General features: G+C 55.9%; 2 protein-coding genes across 2 annotated transcripts in view; both read left to right on the top strand.

Annotated features, from left to right (window-relative positions):
• The window catches only part of LOC125134336 (bone morphogenetic protein 8A), a 29,235-nt gene extending 17,256 nt beyond the window's left edge, over positions 1 to 11,979 (top strand). The window contains exons 4-7 of the mRNA XM_047793482.1: positions 6,544 to 6,738; positions 7,516 to 7,595; positions 8,070 to 8,180; positions 9,898 to 11,979. Of these exons, the coding sequence (XP_047649438.1) occupies positions 6,544 to 6,738; positions 7,516 to 7,595; positions 8,070 to 8,180; positions 9,898 to 10,047 (536 nt within the window). The 3' untranslated portion in view covers positions 10,048 to 11,979. The remainder of the gene's footprint in view (positions 1 to 6,543; positions 6,739 to 7,515; positions 7,596 to 8,069; positions 8,181 to 9,897) is intronic.
• Positions 357 to 2,138, top strand: OXCT2 (3-oxoacid CoA-transferase 2). The gene is given in 8 exon segments (XM_053743524.1): positions 357 to 730; positions 732 to 766; positions 798 to 1,321; positions 1,323 to 1,366; positions 1,368 to 1,417; positions 1,420 to 1,764; positions 1,767 to 1,864; positions 1,866 to 2,138. Coding segments are annotated over 8 exon segments (1,485 nt in total). The 5' UTR covers positions 357 to 608; the 3' UTR covers positions 2,133 to 2,138.
• Positions 11,980 to 15,058: the final 3,079 nt, after the last annotated feature.

Genomic DNA, 15,058 nt, shown 5'->3' with positions numbered 1-15,058 from the left:
GCTTGACTGGTCCTCCCTGGTCTTTGCATCCCCTTCCCTCCCTGATGAGCAACTGCCTGAACCTGCCCCTTGGAACTCGGGGAAGGCCATGGAGGCTGATGAGACCCATATCCTGAAAGCAAGAAATAGGAGACACAGAAAGGCTTTTAGGAGCTCCACAGGGCCCTGCTCTGTTCGGCAGGCGTGTTCTTGAGGTCCTGGTAGACATCCACGGAAAAGTTACAGGACAGTGAATGCTGGGGACGCAGATGCTGGAACCACTAACGTGGAGGTGAATTTGGGGACGGGGACGGGAGTAGCGCGCTTGGGAGGGAGGGTGACGTTGGGGAGGGGGGGTGACCAGGGCCCCCACGCGCTGGGCCGCCTCCCTCCCTCTGGCCAGACTTCCGGATCGATCCCCGCCTCCAGCCTTCCTGCCTCAGGAAGCTCCGCGCCTCGGGTCCTTGGAGCGTGGAGACCAGCGGGGCAGCGGGGAACCTGCAGGAGGGCGCGTCACCGCCAGGCGACCCTGTTTGTGACGCGCAGGTCAGGGGCGCACGGCGGGAGCACGGCGGCCTCGCGTCCCCGCCGGCCTGGTCTGTCCCTGCCAGGTCCCAGCGGAGCGGACGATGGCGGCCCCGCGGCTCCTGACGTCAGCGCTGGGGCGCCGGGTCCCTGCTAGGCTCTTGGGGCCCGCGCTGGCGACCGGTCGCGTGTGTGGCTTCTCCAACAGCGCCCCCAAGCGCGGCAAGAGACATCGTTGACAGCGGGAGGATCATGGGGGGCGCGGGGCGGGGAGGGGGGGGGCGGGCGGCGGTGCTTCAAGCACTGTGGGCTCCCAGAGAACCTGATTGGGGCGCTGCTCAAGACCCGCGTGAAGGACTTGACCGTGGTCAGCAGCAGCGTGGGGGTGGGGGACTTCAGGCTGCGCCTTTTGCTGGAGACCAAGCAGGTCATTCGCATCACCTGCTCGTACCTGGGGGCGAACACCCGCTGCGAGCACCTGTGCCTGGCGGGCGAGCTGGAGCTGGAGCTCACACCCCAGGGCACCCTGGCCGAGCGCATCCGCGTTGGGGGCGCCAGCGTGCCTGCCTTCTACACCCCCACGGCCTGTGGAACCCTGGTCCAGGAGGGAGGCGCACCCATCAGATACTTACCCATCTGCCACATCGCCATCCTCAGGCAGCCCAGGGAGGTGAGGGAGTTTCGGAGGCAGCACTACCTTCTGGAGCATGCCATCACCGCGGATTGTGCTTTGGTGAAAGGGTGGAAGGCTGACCACGCTGGAAACATCACCTTCAGGGCCAGCGCCGGGAACTTCAACACGCCCACATGCAAAGCTGACGGGAACCTCAGTGGTGGAGGTTGAAGAAATTGTGGATGTGGGTCGTTTGCCCAGAAGACATCCGTGTTCCTAACATTTATGCAGATCGAGTAATACAGGGGAAAAATACAAGAAAAGAATTGAGCATTTAACGATCTGGAAAGAGGAAGATAAAATATGCCAGTCTTCAGAGAACACAAGGACACAGATCAACAAGCGGGCAGCTCTTGAATTTGAGGATGGCATGTATGCCACTTTGGGCATAGGAATCCCTCTCCTGGCCTCTAGCTACATCAGCCCCAATATAACCATTCACCTTGACAGTGAAAATGGAATTCTGGGCTTGGGTCTGTTCCCATTGAAAGATGAGGCGGATGCAGATCTGATCGATGCGGGCAAACAGTCACCCTTCTTCCCCCGGGGCTGTTTTTTCTCCAGTGACGAATCATTTGCCATGATTCGAGGGGTCGCCTCGACCTAACCCTGCTGGGAGCCGTGCAGGTTTCCAAATATGGGGACCCAGCCAACTGGGTGATACCCGGCAAGAAGGTGAAAGGAATGGGGGGGTGCGATGGACCTGGTGTCCAGTAGCAAGACCAGAGTGGTGGCCACCCTGGAGCACTGCACCAAGGCCAACGAACCCAAAATCTTGGAGAAATGCACGATGCTATGACTGGAAGCGGTGAGGGACTGAATCATCACGGAGAAGGCTGTGTTTGATGTGCACAAGAAGACAGGACTGACCCTGACTGAGTTCTGGGACAGCCTGACGGCGGAGGAGCACGGGGAGGAGTTCCCGTCGTGGCTCAGTGGAAATGAATCTGACTAGCATCCATGAGGTCTTGGGTTCAATCCCTGGCCTTTCTCAGTGGGTTAAGGATCTGGCATTGCTGTGAGCTGTGGTGTAGGATGCAGATGGGGATCAGATCCTGAGCTGCTGTGGCTATGGTGTAGGCTGGCACTACAGTTCCTATTCAACCCCTGGCCTGGGAACCTCCATATGCTGTGGGTGTGGCTCTAAAAAGACAAAAAAAAGTTCCTGTTGTGACTCGGATTTCATCCCTGGCCTTGCTCAGAAGGTTAAGGATCTGGTGTTGCTGTGAGCTGCGGTGTAGGTCCTGTGGCTGTGGCTGGGAGCTATAGCTGCGATTTGACCCCTAGGCTGGCAACCTCCATATGCCACAGGTGAGGCCCTAACCTAATGGGAAGGGCACCTTGGTCCCAGGCCATGTGCTTCTCACTTGAACCTGCCAGGACTTCATCCCAGGGAAGCCAGAATCATATTCCTATGTGTCACCAATATCTAGCTGACTGTCTCCTGACATCCCAGACTGGCTGTCACTGGATAGGCTTCGTTCTCTCAAGAGGGATATGACTTTAATTAAAAAACAGAAGGGGAGTTCCTGTTGTGGTGCAGTGGAAACGAATCTGACTAGGAACCATGAGGCTGTGGGTTTGATCCCTGGCCCCACTCAGTGGGTTAAGGATCCTGTGTTGTCGTGAGTTGCGGTGTAGGTGGCAGACTCTGCTCGGATCCCACGTTGCTGTGGCTGTGGCTGGCAGCTGTAGCTCCGATTGGACCCCTAGCCTGGGAACCCCCATATGCCACAGGTGTGGCCCTAGGGGAAAAAAATAAACAACACATACACACAGAAAAAACCCTGAGTTTCTCTCTGTGTGTGTGTGCCCCCATGTGTGTGTGGAGAGTCCAAACCCAGGCCTGCTGTGGAGCCCGTGCTTTCTCAGTGCCGCTCTGGGGCCCCCACAGCGGTCGGGGGATTGTGGGTAAGAAGAGGAAGGTCCAGCGGGCCAGGGACAACCTTCGAGAGGCCTCCCTGGAGCCTCGCCCCAGCCCCCAGCGGGAGGGCCAGGCCCCGGCGTGGAGAGACGGTGCTCCCGAGGGCCAGCCAGGGGTGTCGGGACCGCGACCGGGTGGAAAGTGGATGGAAGTCACTGAGTCACCTTTGGGAGCTTCTGGGGAGAAGGGCCTGAGCGGCCCTGGGTGTCGGGAGAAGTTTCCCAGCAGCCGCGTGGGGGAGGCAGAGGTTTCCAGAAGCAGACAAGTTAGAGGGCTGTTAACAGTAGCAGGAAAGGGATTGAGTTCCTAGTTGTCAGGGTGCAGTGAGGAAATCACCTGTGGGACAGAAGCAGGTCCAGCTGGGATTCCCTCCAGGGCTTTCGGCCTGGCGTCCTGATTGCCCCTCCACGTGGCACTAGGGTTACCTCACCCATGACTGCAGGCTGAGGTCGGGCAGGGGATGCAGGGAAGGGGGCAGGTGGCACCCGGAGCAGAAAGAAGCCTTGGGAAGAGACGGGAGCTAGCTTGGCCTGGCACTGGTTGGGGGGTGGGGGCGTGAATATCGGGGACAGGATGGGGCAGGTGAGCATCCGACTTCCCTATAATCTCGGGGCCCTGATGGGGCTGACTCAGAATCAGGTGAGGCTGGAGGTGGTCGGGGGCCCACCCACCCAGAGCAGCAGCATCTTCACCCAGGCCTGCAGGGGGAGGCCACCATGTGGCCCGATCTCGAGGCAGGGCCACCCATCCCCTGTCACCTGGGAAGGGGACAGCAGGCCTGGTGGCCTCCTCACAGGTTAGGTCTCCTGAGGTTCCTGCCTCTGCTTTCTGGGAAGGGTCCTGCCAGAGCTGGGCGCCTCGGGGCCACACCCTGCACAGCCCGGGTCTCCCCTGCTGCCCCCTCTCTCTGCGCTCCGGAGACCCCAGTATGATCCTTGACCAGACAGCTGCGCAAAGGAAAGTCCACAGTGAACATGGCTTTGTGGGCCCCAAAGGTCTCCCTGGCCCCTGGGGCACAGGGCTCTCCAGGGACTCCCAGGACAGGACAGCAGCACACATGGGCCTGGGGGGCTTCGGGCTGAGGCTACCCCACGTGTCCACTGGGCGAGGAGCTCCAGGGCCTCCCCCTCTGCGGCAGGGCTGCGGTGTGTCCCGTGGCTCTGCATCCTCACGGCCCGCTCTTCCTCGTGACCCTGACTTGCCGTGACCCAAACTCCCCAAACGGGGCCCCTTCCAGTGTCAGCTCCTGCAGCCGACAACCTCCCGTCCCAGCAGGGTCACCCCGAGGTGAGCCTGCAGTGGGTCCAGGGCATGTTGGTGGCAGGTGACATCACAGGTCGAAGGTTCGTCTCTGGTTGACTAGTTGTTGGGTCCACTCTGGCCCCTGGACTTGGGGCTAAAGCACAGCTGTGTGAGGCTGATCTTCGAGCAGGGCTGCGGGGGGCAGGCATGTCCGTGACCTGTGCGGTGGAGGATGTCGAAGCCCCTAATGGAACAGACGTAAATGTATATGTGTGTGCACACACGTGTACACGCCCTACATAGATGTGCATGTGTGTGTGTGTGCATCCGTGTTGCAACATTGGGGTGAAATGTGCTGGAAGTGGGATGCTCGGCTCTGTTTTAGGGAACATGACGGTGAGTTCACAGTCACGTCCTTGTTGTCTAGTCTGAGAAAATTCCCAGGGAAGGGAAATGAAGAGGTTCCATCGGATTCTCATCTTTATGATGAAATCTGGGGAATAATGTAAATGTCTAAAGATGCACTAACATCTAAATATTATGGTGTAAAATAAATAAATATATATTATGGTGTATCTACTCAAAGGAATTTTATATGTTTGGAACATTCATAGTTGAGGAGTTCCCATTGTGGCTTAATGGCTCAAGAACCTGACTGGTTCTTAGGTGGGTTCGATGAGGATTGAACCCATGAGGTTGTGGGTCGATCTCTGGTCTTGCTCAGTGGGTTAAGGATCCTGGGTTGCCACAAGCTTCAGCATGGGTCACAGACACGGCTTGGATCCCTAGCTGCTGTGACTGTGGCTTAGGCTGGCAGCTGCAGCTCCCATTTGACCCCTAGTCTGGAAACTTCCATATGCCACAGGTGAAGCCTTAAAAGACAAAAAAGGAGTTCCCACTGTGGTGTATTGGAATTGGCAGCTTCTTGGGAGCACTAGGATTCAGGTTCAATCCCCAGCCCAGCACTTCGAATTAAGGATCTCAAATTGTTGCATTTTCAGTTTAGGTCCAGACTATTGCTCGGATCTGACCCCTGGCCCAGGAACGCCAAGTGCCGCAAGGAGGCCAAAAAAGAAAAAAAACAGAAAGAAATGTTCATAGTTGAGACTCACTTTAACAACTGAGAAAGTGTTTGTGTGAAAAAATTGGGAAAAGATAAAACTTCTTTGTTATGCTCACAACTTATATTAACATATGAAAAAATGCAAGAAAATGGAAATGAAGTGGAGTGGGGAGGGAGTTTATGGGTGATTTTTTTCTAGGTTTCTTTAGAGTTGTTATACTGCTTTGACAATGAAAAAAACAAGAGGTTGTTAGAAATACAAAGAGAAACAAAGATAGTTTCATTGATGGTGTGGACTTTTCCAGGGATAATCAGTGTGTTTTTCCTGTGTCCTCAGTCTTTAAGTGGCTGTGGATAAAATTCTACTTTTACAAGCATCACTGTTTCTCGGCTGAGGCCCCAGTTATGTCCCTGCCCACAGTCTTTTCTCTCTCTTCCCTCTTATACCACAAACCCAGTGGTTAAGAACTTAAATGGATAAGAACTTGGACTCCAGAATTAGACCTCGGTGGTTGAATCCAGGTTAGGGACTTGGGGCCAATGTCTCTGCCCGCTGAGCCTGGAGTCTCTTTGGGGGCATCAGGGGACAGTGAGTGGCCTGCTCTCGGGTGGTGCTGAGCAGAGCAAGCATGAAGCCCTGGCAGTGCCCTGGCGGCTGGGGGTTGTAAACTCCACCCTGCTCCCAGAAGGTGTGGGGTGGAAGGTGGAACTCGGGCCTCGGAGCCCTGAGACGTGGGACCTGGTGCCGAGGGTCCCTGGCAGCGAGGCTCTGGGCCGTCACTGAGGGGCCCTGACATTTCTTAGTGAAGGGTGGGCTCCGGCATCACTGTGAAGACTGGCTGAGATCACCACATGACCTGGCTGGAAGCTGCAAAGCGCTGTCACAACTGGCAGTGCCCGGGACCATCATTAACCCCCAGTCCTGGGCTCGAGAGGCCCCTCCCTTGTCCCCTGCAGACCCACTGGGAGCTGGGGCTGGACGTGGGACTCGGGGCTTCAGAGGAGGAAACCGAGGCACAGTGGGTCCCCTGAAGCCTCAGCCTCCCTGCCCCCGGCCAGCCCACAGGGGGGTCCCCGCTGTGTCCCGTGCAGGTCCCCACCCGCGAGTGACCGCCCTCTCTGCTCTCTCCGTCTCAGGGCGCAGCGTGGATCCTGGCCTGGCCGGTCTGCTGGGGCGACAGGCCCCACGCTCCAAACAGCCTTTCGTGGTCACCTTTTTCAGGGCGAGCCCAGGCCCTGTCCGTGCCCCTCGGGCGGTGAGACCCCTGAGGAGGAGGCCGCCGAAGAGAAGCAACGAGCTGCCGCCCCCGAACAAACTGCCTGGGATCTTCGGTGAGCCTGGGGCCCGGGGTTGGGGGGACTGGCACCCTCCTGGCTCGGGGTGGGGGTCGGGGGGTCAAGCCGACGGTCACCTGGCCACCTTTCCCGACACCCTTTGCCCCCGCACCCCGGGGCCGGTCACTGTCCTCCTCAGGACTCTGAGCATCTGCCCTCAAGTCCCTGCTGCCCCAAGGTCCCTTCTCTGGCTTCCCAGGCCCACCAGGCACCCCCCCACCCCCAGGGCTTCGTCAGCGTCAGCTGCCCCTGGTGGCCCTCGGTGCTGTCCCAGGCGCCCTGCAGGATGCGGTGTTTATGTGACGGTGTCCCCACCACCCAGCCCCTCGGGACCAGGATGGGCCTGACCCGCCAGGAGCCCTCCTTTCCCTCACGGGGAGTTGGCCTTTCTGGGCCTCAATGGGAGCCCTTGCCCCACTGGATGAACAGGCAGGAGAGGTGGACGAGGTCAGGGGTGTCTCTGGAGGAAAGGAGGTCCAGCCCTGGTGGCCGAGGGTCCCTGGGCCATTTATTGGACCCCCAGGAGGCCCACAGGGTGAGAGTCAGGGGAGGCTGAGCTGAGTGTGGGGCGACTCTGTATCTGTGGGGAGCTATCTGGAGCCATGGAAGGTTCTTGAGGTGTCGTGTCACCAGCAGCTGCAGGGATGGGCTTTATATGACCCCATGTGTTAGTTTCTCCTCTCATTTATTCAGCAAGTATGCCCTTTAGAGCAGGAACTCTAGCTGCACAGAGCAGGAGCCCCAGCAATGACCTTGCCTTGTCTGCCCCCACAGATGACGTCCATGGCTCCCACGGCCGGCAGGTGTGCCGTCGGCACGAGCTCTATGTCAGCTTCCAGGACCTGGGCTGGCTGGTAACGTTCCCTCTCCTTCCCCCCCGGCAAGTGTGTGTCCAAGGGGAGGCCCAGTTATGGGGGAATTTGATTTTCTTCTGTGTTCAGCAAATTGACTAAAGGGAGACTATGCTGCTTTTACAGTGAGAAATGCTTTTCTATTAAAAACCAGGCAAAAGGGAGAGAGTCTGAATCCTCAGCCATAAAATGTCAGATCTGCAGCAGGAAATCTGAAGCCAGGGTGGATAGTATCTCTGGCCTTTGCTGTGACTGGAGGCGGGCTGGGGAGGAAGCTGGGTGCTGATGGAACATGACGGGGGCAGAGCTCGGGCCCAGCCCCCATCTGCTGAGAGTCTTCAGGGGGACACTGCCCTGGGAGGGGCCCTGAGGCTGAGGGAGGGTGAAGGGCAGCCCTGAGTCGTGCTGTAGCAGTTGCTGGACCCAGGGGCTTGGGAGGGGAACGTGGATGAGCCTCACCTTCTCCCTTTATCCCAGGACTGGGTCATCGCCCCCCAAGGCTACTCAGCCTATTACTGTGAAGGGGAGTGCTCCTTCCCCCTGGACTCCTGCATGAACGCCACCAACCACGCCATTCTGCAGTCCCTGGTCAGTACCGTGTCCCTCCTGCCTGGATACAGGGGAGAGGGGCGCCCGCAGCCAGGAGGTGGCGGCAGCACTGCTCATGTCAGGGACTTTCCCTACGTGGAAACCATCATGCACGCAGCACAGTGAACTCCCTCATCCGGAGGGAATCAGGTCCCCTGTGGCCACTCTATGCAGAGCCCCTGGGGCATCTGAACTTCCGGGCACCAGACCCTGGCTGCTTGGTGTGCACACACATATGCATGTGCACTCCATGGGCCCGTGGGGACGATCAGGTACGAGACTCATAAGAGGCCCCCTGCTGGTGATCAAGGGCACAGCACATTCATAACAGACAGGCATCCTCACAGCTATCTCTGCACCCAGAACACACATGTGCCCTTGTTCACTGGTTTGTTCAGCCTCCTGCGTGTGACACAAACCCTCAGGGGTGGGGTGAGTGAGTGCATGTGCCTTCTCCCCCTCTTCCTGTGCAGGAGTCGCTGGGTGCCCTGTGCCCTCCTGGCTTTGGCTTCCCCTCCTGCTCCTCTGCCACTGGCCCTTTCTCCTGGGTTGCTCTCAGCTCTTTGTGCTCCTACACATTGCAGAGATTTTTTTTTTTTGTCCTTTTTGTCCTTTTAGGGCTGCTCCTGCGGCAATATGGAGCTTCCCAGGCTAGGGGTCTAATTGGAGCTATAGCTGCTGGCCTACGCCAGAGCCACAGCAACACCAGATCTAAGCTGTGTCTGTAAACTGCACCACAGCTCATGGCAACGCCAGAATCTTAACCCACTGAGCAAGGCCAGGGATCGAACCCGTAACCTCATGGCTCCTAGTCGGATTCATTTCCACTGTGCCACGACGGGAACTCCGCATTGTAGAGATTTTGGTGCCCCAGTGTCTGGGGTAACTTCAAACCCTGAAAAGTCCTTTCTAATAGGAACACTGTTGCTGCTGCTTATTGCTTAGTGTTTCACATGTTTTCTCAGGCTCAGAACATTGATCTGGACACTCTAGTTAGAGGTTGTGTCAATATTTTTGTGGAGGCTGCGATAGCTGACTCAGTTGGGCTGGGTTTGGGGCAGAGCCCTTTGGAGGAGGGTAGCAGGATCCCTGCACCGGGTCCCAGTCGAGCTTGGGTGTCAGCCATGCGACTGTGCATGTGACGTGGCTCCTGTGCCCTCAGTGGTCCTCTGCCCAGAACAGTCCCTCCCTCGTTGTTATAAGGGTGAAGCTGTGTTGAGAAACAATAGTGTCCAACACCCCGAGGGTGAGCCTGGAAGTCTGGGTGTCAGCTGGTGTTGCTTGGACATTCACGGCTCTCAGTCTGGAGGGGTAGATGGACCAGAAACAGCTGATGTGGACAAGACACATCAGGGACATTACAGAAATGCAGGGAAGAGAGGGGAGCAGCGGAGACCCAGGGAGCTGCAGGGGTGCCAGGCAGAAGCGCCAGCACACGTGCTGGGGACAAGCAGGGTCTGAGTTGTCCTGTCTGAGGGGAGGGGGTATGGCAGGTGCCCAGGCTGGGCCTGAGGGCAGTGGGCAGGGCACAGGTCAAGGAGGGCAGGGTCGGGGCAGAGCCCATGCCTGCACCTGACCAGCCACAGGTGCAGATAGAGCTGAGGCAGCTTGAGCAGTCGGAGCCCAAGTGGCAGGAACTTGGTGGCTGGAACTGGGGGGGTTCCCAGGAGGAGCCCACAAGTCTCACACCTCGGCCTGCCACCCTCTCCCCCGCCAGGTGCACCTGATGAAGCCAGATGTGGTCCCCAAGGCGTGCTGCGCGCCCACCAAGCTGAGCGCCACCTCCGTGCTCTACTACGACAGCAGCAACAACGTCATCCTGCGCAAGCACCGCAACATGGTGGTCCGGGCCTGCGGCTGCCACTGACGCCATGCCGGACCTTGGCGCTGGCCCCCACCCGGACAGCCCTCCACAGGCTGGGCCCCCCTTACGCCGTCACAGCTCGGGCAGGCAGCCCACATCCCGCCAGGGCCGGTCCTCTCCAGGTGCCTCTGCCCCCTCCCTGCCTGAGGCCGTGATGGAACTCTGGCCTCCAGTCCTGGTGGTCTGAGTCATCAAGCAGGGGTCTACCCCAGCCCCCTCCCCAGAGGCACGTGCTGATTGTCCTTGGAGGTTGGCAGCGTCCTGTCTGAGGATCTGCCCTTGTCCATTGCTGGCCCAGCTACGGCCAGGTGTGCGATGAACTCAAAGGCCTCTGGAACCCTGGATGGCTCCCTCAGGCCCTTCACCATTCATGATGGGGTTTGGGGATGTGTAGACGGGTCCTGGCCCATTTCCAGTTCCCTGCCCTTCCCAGGTACTGGGCGCTTCTGGGCACTTTCGTTGCCCAGTGTGGCACTGCCCTCAATGTTCTATATTTGGGGCTCTGAATTACCAAACCGCTGGCCACAAGGATACATGTGGGTTACCTCCATCCAGAAAGAGCTGAATGAACATGATTTAGGGCCAAGGCCAATGGCATTTATCTTCCCTCTCTTCCTGCCTTGATCTGCTTCTGCTGTCTCAGGAAGAGACTTTGGGGGAACAAAAAATCTTGGGGGCTTCATTGACCCCCATCTGTCTGTCACCATGTTGAACCATCAGGTGCTCAGCTCTGCAGGAAAGTTATCTTTTCACTGAATCAAGTATGGTGGATACATCACGTTGCCCAGGATGGCAGCGCCCAGCACAGATGATACAACCTCCTTTACCTTGTGCACAACAGTCAGTAATCAACCTCAATCTTTTCTTTCACAGCTGGAATTTCAAAATGATGAGCACAGAACTCTAGCTGGCACCGCCAACAGATGAGAGTTGGCATGTGATGTGAAAACTGTCTGCCATCTCCTGCTAAGGAGCCATCCACTGTGCCCAGAGCGACGCATCTGGGACACTGGGTGGCCTGGGGTCAGGTGTGGGGCAAAGGCAGGGCTTGTCAGCACCTGCCCGTGTCCGGAAGTTGTCAAAAACAGGCTGGTCACCCAAGTCACATCACCCTATGTGCCCAGGAGCCCTGCTCTATTTCTTGGGGCCTGTGAGCCAAAGAAGAGTCCCCTGTCCCAGGGGAGTGACAGGTGGCAATTAGGCTGAGCTGGGTGGGGAAGTTCTCGGAAACCACTGTTCTCCTTGGAGCAGCCGCCGGCAGCTGGAGTATTTATTTGATTTCTGACTTGCTAAGCCTGTAATTTACCTGCTAGAGCAGACAGAGTCCAGCTGCCCAAACTGTGTCATTAAAAGCAGATCCGGGGCCCGCCCCAACCCACGGGCACAGCCCAGGAGGCGTGTCCTTGGAATTCACTTTGCGCCCCTGAACCTACTCTCCGGGAACGCAGGTCTGGCAGCAGGGGTGGAGGCTGGGCCTTGCTGCGGGACAGCAGCCCCTCTGCCTGGACCTGGGAGGGACTCTGGGAGCCAGTGCACAGGAAGAGACCCTCTTTATGGACACAAAAAGTGGTGAGCTTCCCATCAGTGTAGGGATCTAAGCTGTGGCATGTTAGGGGACATGACTTGTTGGTGGCCTCCTCCTCTGGGCTTCCCTTTCCATCTTGAACATGAAACATGGACTTGTGATATGCAAAGGGCCTTCAGCCAGGGAATCTGTGTCTACCAGCCCTGGCTCCCAGAGGCAGCCCAGTAACCCTGAAAAGAGCTCAGGTGGCCATCGTGAAGCAGAGCTGGCATGTCATGTGGAACCTGTTTGTTGGTCCAGTACTTATCTAACAGTTCTCTCTTCCCAACATCAAGGATTGTCATTTAGGTCATTTTAAATCTCAAATTAGCCAATTACCTTGACAACTAACTTTTTTTTTTTTTTTTGGCTTTTTAGGGCTGCACCTGCTACATATGGAATTTCCCAGGGTAGGGGTTCAAAGAGCTGTAGCTATCGGCCTACACCACAGCCATAGAAACGCAGGATCTGAGCTGCATATGTGACCACCATCACAGCTCTTGGCAATGCCGGATCCTTGACTCACTGAGTGAGGCCAGGGATGGAACCTGCATCCTCATAGATACTGGTTGGATTCGTTTCCACTGGACCACAACTGGAACTCCCAAAAACTAATTTTTTTATTTCACCTGGCATCTTTAGGCCCCGTGACTGGCTTGCTAGGGGTACACCAGGAACGTGTCGTGTTACCCAAAGGGTGGTGGGAGATGTGGGGTACATCTCACCTGTGCATAGCAGGAATGATTAGGAGTTACAATCCTCCTTCTTCAGGCAGAACAATTGGAAAACAGTGAGTTGCCTCTGTACCTGGCCGTTCTAGCAACTTTCACCATCCAGTCACCAGATGAAATCAAATGAAAAAAGCCCTGAGTGGTGGAACAGTTGTGAATGGACAGAAAGCCTGAGCATTTAATTCCAAGAGTTATCTGTATGCTGAGCCAAGCAATGTGGCTACAGTCCAGGTGCCAGCATTTCCTGGCCTCTGGCTCAGGGCCTGGCTTGTTTACCTGGTTGCACCAGGTGGGAAGGATAAATAAGGGTGGGCAGTTCGGACCCACAGGTGGCAATGAGGAATCGATGACAGTTGACAGGCAGGGAGGACACGTGGGTGAAGAGCTAAAAAGAAATGCACGACAGTCTCGGTATCTGCAGGGCATTCCTGGCCTCAAGACCAAGTCATTATGTCAGGATCACTGTCTTCAAACTAAGGTAGGGCGGTAACATGTTCTGGAAAAATCCCTAATAGGAAAAGAGGCAGCAGAGCAAAAATAGATTTTTGGAGCCAAATGGATTTGAATCCTGGTTCTCTTTCACTGGAAAGCAGGATAGTGGCTCTTTCCTTCCAAGCTATTAAAAAGATCATGTATATATACATTTAGGATGATGTCTGGCATATAAATGCTTAACTGATAGTTGTTGGTATTATTACAAACAAATTTGCTAATTTTGAGCCCCTTCTGTGTTTGTCTACCAAACCTCTCCTCCTCCCAGAATGTATTCTGTGGGTGACAGTGTTTTATTTCAGAACTGTGCTTTTTCCACCGCAGTCCTTGGAGGGCTGGACTTGTGTTCTCAATGGCTTTAAAAGCCTGGGACAAGAACGCTTTTGTCCACTTTGGCCAGGGCTGTGACACTGTGTTCTGTGTTCCCAGAGACCTGGGCATCCTAGTGGCCTGAGGGCACTCAACCCCACCAAGTGCCCTCTGACAGGTTGAACAGGGGGTTGTCCATCCTGAGTTTTACTCCTTATGGGGAGGCCTTTTGCAAGCACTTAATCCACTTTGTAGAAACTGTTTTTCATTTATTACTAAAATAATGCAGTTTTGGGAGTTCCTGCTGTGGTACAGTGGGTTAAGAATCTGACCACAGTAGCTTGGATCACTGTGGAGGTGTGGGTTCGATCCCTGGCCCAGTGCAGGGGGTAAAGGATTTAATCCCTGGCCCAGGAACTTCCATATGCTATGCATGTGGCCATTAAAAAAAATGATAATGCAGTTTTAGAAGAAATTTTGGAAAAAAAAAATAAAATTCAATCAATTCAAATCACCATAATCCTACAAGTCAGATAAATACACTATTAATATTTTGGTGAATTTATTTCTAGGCTTTTTTTCTTAGGATACATATAAAATACACGTTTACATATCACACATAGGTATTTATGCAAAATTGGGGATCATACTGTATTATATGAACAGCTTTAGATGTGCTTTTCCCACTTTATTATATGGTGAAGTCTTCCCTGTTAATATTTTTTGAAAATATGGCTCTCTAGTTTTCCATCACTTGAACTCTACAAGATTCAGTTTTCACCACTAAAAATCTCTTTCTTGTTCCAGCAGCATCTGGAGCAGACATGCTGCGAGAAACACTAGCAGTCACAGGACCGGTTCTGGGGCCACAATCCCAGGTCTCCTCCTCTGTGCGGCTGGCACAGATGGGGCCTGACGCTGGAACAAAGGCCTGAGAGAGCCCTGGGGTCCACTCCCCACAGGCCAGAGCCTACTGAGCAATAAGGCCGGTGCTGTGCAGTGAGCAGCTGAGCAAGGTGACCAGGCCGATGCTCCCCAGGCTCTGGGCCCCCCTTCCTGTCTGGCAGAGCAGGGCCCTGTGACTTTCTCCCCCAAGCTTTGGGCCATCCTGCTGCAGACTGAGGCTAGAGCTCAGGAAAACCCCCCCAGGACTCCACTACAGTGGGGGGTGGGGTGGAGGGAGATGGCCAAGCTTCCAACCCCAGCTCTGCCATGTGGTTCCGGGCGACCTGTGCAGTGGTGTGCCTCTGCACAGGGTTCTGGTATGAAGACAGTGAGATAACACCCACGGACACCCAGAAGGGTACTGGGAAGGCCACTGGCATGGATGACTCCAAACCTGCTGAGCTTTCCAACCTGTGGGCTGCTCTCAACCTTCCCAGGATATCAGGGAAGAACAGAAAGCAACAAAGTCATTGTCAAAGGAGTGGTCCCCTCTTGGGATGGCTGTGCTAAGCTCTTCACACACATCCTTTCTTGGCTCCTGCTATCATCCTGCTCCACTACAGCCTGTCCTAACGCCACCAGAGTCCACACTCGAGGGTGGGATGGGGTCGGGGGCCTCTTTTGGCAGCTCCAGAAGGACCAGGGGTAACTATGTGGTACGGCGCAGGCACGAGGAGGCAGAAACCCAGCCAACTGCAGCAAAGGGAGCTCAGCTGAGGGCTGGGAGTCCATCTGGCATGTGAGGGCCACAGGGAGGGCCGGAGTGTTATCATCCCTCAGCAGGCACTATCCTGGGATCTCTGGGGCTAGGGAACTGAACGCTACAGGCCATTGCTGGAGCATCAGATTTCTACTCAAGATGGAAAAGCCCAGCCCAGCGGTCTCTGAATGATCTGAGTGATCTATCCCACAGGGAGCTGTCCAGAGGCTGCAGGGCCCAGGCCTTGCTCAGAGCCTTCAGCAGATCAGGCTT

The sequence above is a fragment of the Phacochoerus africanus genome, chromosome 8, assembly GCF_016906955.1.
Source record: "Phacochoerus africanus isolate WHEZ1 chromosome 8, ROS_Pafr_v1, whole genome shotgun sequence".
Taxonomy (NCBI): Eukaryota; Metazoa; Chordata; class Mammalia; order Artiodactyla; family Suidae; genus Phacochoerus; species Phacochoerus africanus.
The sequence above is the reverse complement of the archived record's forward strand: the minus strand, read 5'-3'. Positions and strand labels throughout refer to the sequence as shown.